Source organism: Garra rufa, chromosome 22 (genome assembly GCF_049309525.1).
Source record: "Garra rufa chromosome 22, GarRuf1.0, whole genome shotgun sequence".
NCBI lineage: Eukaryota > Metazoa > Chordata > Actinopteri > Cypriniformes > Cyprinidae > Garra > Garra rufa.
Window position 1 is genome coordinate 19,682,431 of NC_133382.1, and position 6,028 is coordinate 19,688,458.

At 39.0% G+C, this 6,028-nt stretch overlaps 1 protein-coding gene across 1 annotated transcript in view; it reads left to right on the forward strand.

Annotated features, from left to right (window-relative positions):
* The first annotated feature begins 402 nt into the window (after positions 1-402).
* ep300a (E1A binding protein p300 a) overlaps positions 403-6,028 on the forward strand; it is a 29,402-nt gene continuing 23,776 nt past the window's right edge. Inside the window, exons 1-2 of the mRNA XM_073827712.1 lie at positions 403-868; positions 4,314-4,951. Coding sequence (XP_073683813.1) covers positions 775-868; positions 4,314-4,951 — 732 coding nt within the window. The 5' untranslated portion in view covers positions 403-774. The remainder of the gene's footprint in view (positions 869-4,313; positions 4,952-6,028) is intronic.

A 6,028-nucleotide genomic window follows, 5' to 3' on the forward strand; every position in this document is an offset into this window, starting at 1 on the left:
ACTTTTGAACAGGGTCAATTTCGTATATACAGCTGTTACTTTCTCGAGTGGACTAAATGTGAACATTTTGTGAAATATCTTATTCAGGTCAGTACTAAATAAAAAATAACATGCTTTTTGTATGATCCCTCTCATTTTGGTAAAACAATTAAGATTTAGCAGAATCTGCAAGGTGTAGCCTATTTAAAACTTCTTGAATTTTAAACATTTCCCAATAAAATTCCAACATAAAATAATTATGTGCTAACATTTTTAGAAATTTTACCAACCTTCTGTTTAAAAAAAATAGTCAAAGAAAGAAAATAAGGTTCATATTTTGGCTCAATTTAACTTTCGATACTAACACGATCGTGCGCCACATTCTACAAAACACACCTATGCTGCGAACAGATATGGCAGACGAGCAAAATGATTTCAAACACATCATCGCTCGCTTCTGTAACTCTTGACGGGACTAGATGAGTTGCTGTAGAGCCGCTGCGAGTGTCTTTTTATCCTTTCTTGCCGAGCCGACTCCCCCTACCTCCTCCTCCGCTTGCAGAATTGTATAAAGAACAAAAATCGGGCTGGGGAGGGGGGTTGATACGCCGAAGCTGAAATCGAGAGGCGAACCCAGGAAAGAGGAGTATTTTGTACACGGGACTTTCCCCCCCTTCGTCCCTAAAAAGGAGGGGGAAATGTCATATTTTTAAAAGCGAAATTTTTAAAATCGAGGATTACGAATAGGCTTAGGCGCCTATCTACGAGGACATATATTTTAATTCGTTAAAAAATATGGCCGAGAACGTTCTGGAGTCTGGCCCGCCTTCAGCCAAGAGGCCTAAACTGTCCTCCCCGGCACTATCTGCCTCAGCCAGCGATGGAAACGGTAAATATTTATTTTATTTATTTTTTACGATACGGATATCTTTGGATCACTGCTTGTTTGTTTTCTATATACCCTTGTACACTGAAGTCTGTAAGCGGGGAATGGGGTTTTCTTTTTAGTTTTATGTCAGGTTAGCAGGCTCAGGCTAGTTTGGGAAGCTAACTACGTCGGATCCGCACGAGACTAGCTTTAACGTTAGCTTGTCATTCCAGCTAGGTTAGCATTAGCGCTTCTCTATCGATGTTGGGATTCACTCACAGCGGTTGCACGCTGCTTTTCCTCAGCGAGGCTCTGTGCTTGATGTCAACTGGTGTACATGTAAAACTAACGTGTGCAATGAAAAACATATTGGACCTACAGTGGCAATAACAGTAGTGGGTTTTTTTTTTTTTTTCTGCGAAACGCCTGTTTCGTTTTGGTTCCTACTTGCAAAGAGTTTGGATCACTTCTTCAGATAATAAATATAGTGTATAAAGATTAATAAACATTGCATAAACACATAGACTCTTACGAATAGCGTTTGAAAGCCTAAATATCAAATTTAATCAATGCTCGTTTATTTACTAATAATCGACAGTGATTAACATAAATTAGCCTGCTAAACTGTGAGTCAATCAACTTCAAAACTTTCTGACTGCACTTGAACACAGTTATTTTCACAAACAGCCCATGTGCACTGAGCACATACGTTAGCCTCTATTCCTTGTGTTTTACGCAACATATTTCCCAGGTATTTTAAGATTAATAAACGTGATTAATATTGGTTAGCTAGCTGGTCAGCTAATAACAGACTGATGCTGAAGGCCCGCACAACAACTCCCTGCCATTGTTAGCAGATGCATATCAACTCATCCCTCATTCTTTTAAGTTCCGATTTTTTTCTTTGATTTAGATGCATTTATTTGCTTGTTAGTGGAGCTTAAATGGAAGAAGCTTCATGTTTGAGTGATTTGGAGGATAGCATTGTACTTGTGTTGTGTTTGAGTGAGTTAGCTTGTGTGAGATAGCCTTTTTAGTGCGTCGGTCATTTTTTCGGATCTTGATTTCCCATTGTTCAGCCATAACACAACTGACGAGCTTGTCTGTTAAAAACAAACCACAAAACATTTAATACTAAGCGATAATAATTATTACCACATGAGTGTCCGGTTGTGTCTTATTAAATGTTAAAGGATCGAGTTATTGTACTCGAACGCATCTTAAAAAGCGTAGTACGTTTCTTTGTTGATCTCCCTAATGTTTTCAACCTTTTGTTCAAAGTCGAGTTTGATCCGGTTCTGATACTAAAGGGAATTTATTAAGTTGCACAAATGTAAGTGGATCTGAATCTAGCGTTTTTTATGAACAACATGCTCAGCATCCAATTGTTTTGTCTGTGGAGTGAATGTGTTGTCCCCATCACAGCTGCTTCACTTCATTTGTAAGAGCAGCACAATTTCAGGAGCAAATCGACCATTTCCACCTGTTTTACCAGTGCAATGGCTGATTTGTCAGATGAGATAAAATGTACACATATGTTAGGAAATTACATGCCTGCATTTTTTTAAACTTTTGAATTGATGCAAATGGTAGGTGTAGATGATTGCAATACTTGACAAAATGCCATTGTAAATAAAAAAAAGTGTCATCAGCAAATAAAATTCACTTCAGAATCTAAGTAGTGGCTACCTGAATAGTGTATATCGTAATTCAACAACATGTACTCATCTGTGTTTGGCTTCCTGTCAAACCACAGTCAGCCATTTCAGATAGACAGTCATTAATAAACACAGCTGTCAGTTATCCAGCGAAGTGGCTGTGGAAGTGTTTGACACATCATTTTAGATTGAATGACAGCCAGATTTACATAGCGATGACAGGACGTGCCCATTTCATTACACTCAGTTTTGCGTTGCAATTCTAAAGTACAAATGATTAAATCACATACTGTATTTTCATTTGTTAATAGAAAGTGGTCATGGACTCATGGTGGTCTTTTCTTAGCTTCATATATCCATTTCATCTGCCCATGTTGTATATTCATACCAAGAACAGTATTGTTGATGACTATAAAGCGTCCACACTAGTGCACAAAAGTGTATCTGAGAATCTGTGAAATGTTAATTATTTTAACAAAATAAGGGGATCATACAAAATGCATGCTATTTTTTTTTATATAGTACTGACCTGAATAAGACATTTCATATAAAAGATGTTTACATGTAGTCCACAAGAGAAAATAATAGTTGAATTTATAAAAATGACCCTGTTCAAAAGTTTACACCCCTTGATTCTTAATACTGTGTTGTTACCTGAATGATCCACACCTGTGTTCTTTTTTGTTTAGTTATAGTTGTTCATGAGTCTCTTGTTTGTCCTGAACAGTTAAACTGCCTGCTGTCCTTCAGAAAAAAATCTGTCAGGTCCCACAAATTTTTGGGGTTTCAGCATTTTTGTGTATTTAAAACCTTCCCAACAATGACTGTATGATTTTGAGATCCATCTTTTCAAGCTGAGGACAACTAAGGGAGTCATATGCAACTATTACAGAAGGTCCAAAGCTCATTGATGCACCAGAAGGAAGCACAATGCATTAAGAGCTGGGGGTGAAAACTTTTGAAATTGAAAATCAGGGTAAATTTAACTTATTTTGTCTTTTGGGAAACATGCATCTTCTGTAGCTTATGAAGGGCAGTGCTAAATGGAAAATTTGAATATGATAATTAGGCAAAGTAAGAAAAATTTACAAATCTTCATTCTGTTCAAAAGTTTACACCCTTGGCTCTAAATGCATTGTGGTTCCTTCTGGAACATCAGTGAGCGTTTGAACCTTCTGTAATAGTTGCATATGAAAAGATGGATCTTAAAATCATAGTCATTGTTGGAAAGGGTTCAAATACACAAAAATGCTGAAAAACCAAAGAACTTGTGGGACCTGAAGGATTTTTCTGAAGAACAGCAAGCAGTTTAACTGTTCAGGACAAACAAGGGACTCATAAACGACTATCACTAAACAGCGACAACAAAAAAACAAAGCTGTAGATCATTCAGGTAACAACACATCATTAAGAATCAAGTGTATGTACACTTTTGAACAGGGTAACTTCTGTAAATTTTACTTTTTTGCTGCAGTTTCTTTAAATTCTTTAAAGTTGATCAGCCTGTCAGCGTTTTTATCATTAATCACCTGGAAAAAATCTTTCTCAAAGCGTTTCCAACAATATTGTTCTGCTGTCATTATAGAATTAGAATATAATAACAAAATCTAGTTTTATCATTCATGGTGTGAACATGCCTGAACTAATTTTTTCATGAGTATAAAAGCACTGATTGAACTGACAGATTTAGGAGTAATTAACAACTTGATTTTTTTTTAGTTTTCTACCTTAAAACTTAAGATCGGCATATATTGCATATTAATCTCTCATCATTAATTATGGTTCTGAATTCTCATTTCCTGCTGTAGATTTTGGCTCGCTTTTTGACCTGGAGCATGACCTTCCAGATGAGCTGATCAGTTCCTCCGAGCTGAATCTAGCAAATGGAGGGGACCTCGGCCAGTTGCACGGCAGTTTGGGTAGTGGGGGTGGGGCCATCGGAGGACTTGTGTCCAGTGGCCAGGATGCAGCGGCCAAACACAAGCAGCTCTCAGAACTCCTCCGACACGGATCCGCATCTGCAGCACAGCAGCAGGGTGCGATGGGTGGCCCAGTGGGAGCTTCAATGGGGCTTTTTGGGAATATGAAGGCTTCTCCAGGTACTCAGGGCATGGGCCCGCAAGGGCAGCAACATCTTTCCCCGCAACAGGCCACACTTTTGCAACAGCAGCAGATGGCAGGGATGGTGGGCAACATGAATAGGAATATGCTCGGACCCCAGAAAGGCAATGGACAGCAGCAGCCAGGAGGGCCTGCATCTCAACAGCAAAACATGCTCGGAGCACAGATGTTGAACGGATCACCCAGAATAGGACATCACAACCCGGGCATGGGCGGCAGCAGTAACCTGTTAGCGGAGGCTCTTCAGCAGCAGCAGCAGCAGCAGCAGCAGACAGTAGGAGGACAGGGTGGACTGAGGGCACAGCAGCCTGGAGCAATGAACAAGGTAATGATGGGCTTCATCAGTGTTAGTCTGAGGCAGCTTTTTAGAAATGCTTATGTTGGAATTCTCCTGTTATTCCTCATTAGAGGTGTATGATATATCAATATCAACCAATAAATGTGACATTTTAATAGGGCTGCACGATTTTGAGAAAAAACCTAATTGCGGTTTTTCTGACAAATATTGCGATGCGATTTTCGATTTTTGCGTTCGATACTTTTAAGTGCATAAAACTAAAATTATGAATAAAATATGTTGTTACTTTTACGACACAGAGGGTTAAATAAACTACATACCTAGTGATTGAGGACATACTTTACATTTAGCACTCTTTTGCTCCACGTCGTTCTTCGCGAATCCAAAATAAGTCCAAACAGCTGAAGTACCACCCTTCTTGTTAACCAAGTGCTCCCCCGCTTCCTCTCCCGTCACCGAAGAAGTGCCTTCGGCCATTTCTGCTTTTTCTATTGGCACAATTCGAGGTACACGTTGTGTGTTAGCTGCTTTTCTGCTGACAGAAAGCCGGTGCACTGCATACAACCTTGTTTCCATTGCCATTTCTGATTGGCCAGCAAGCCAGGAACGCAAGATTCGACCATTTTGATTGGCTAATAGGTTTGTCACTCAAATGTCAGAGGCGGGGGAAAAAACCTCAGCCTCCTGAGGTTAGGTTATTGCGGGAGTTAAAACCTCAATATCGATGCGATAAAGGTTAATCGTGCAGCCCTACATTTTAATGGTATAATTTTTGGATGATTAATTTTAACCAAATGGCGACAACTTTGAGGCAATAATGCTTTCCTGCCAGCAACCTGTTACTCGCATGAGATCACATCAATTAGCAAATGACAATAATCCAATCAATTCCAGATGGACAAAATCAAGCCTCTAGTCTGCCTACATTTTTTTTCCTGTTTGCTTTTCACCCTGATATACATCACAATAGAGACGCAAAGATGATCACAACTTTTGTTATATGCCGACTTAAATTTTAAAAGTAGCTTTCTCATTTGAAGCATGTAGAGATCTGAAAAGGTGAGCATTTTTCTCATTTAAAGTAGATTAGTAGCTAATAAGCTT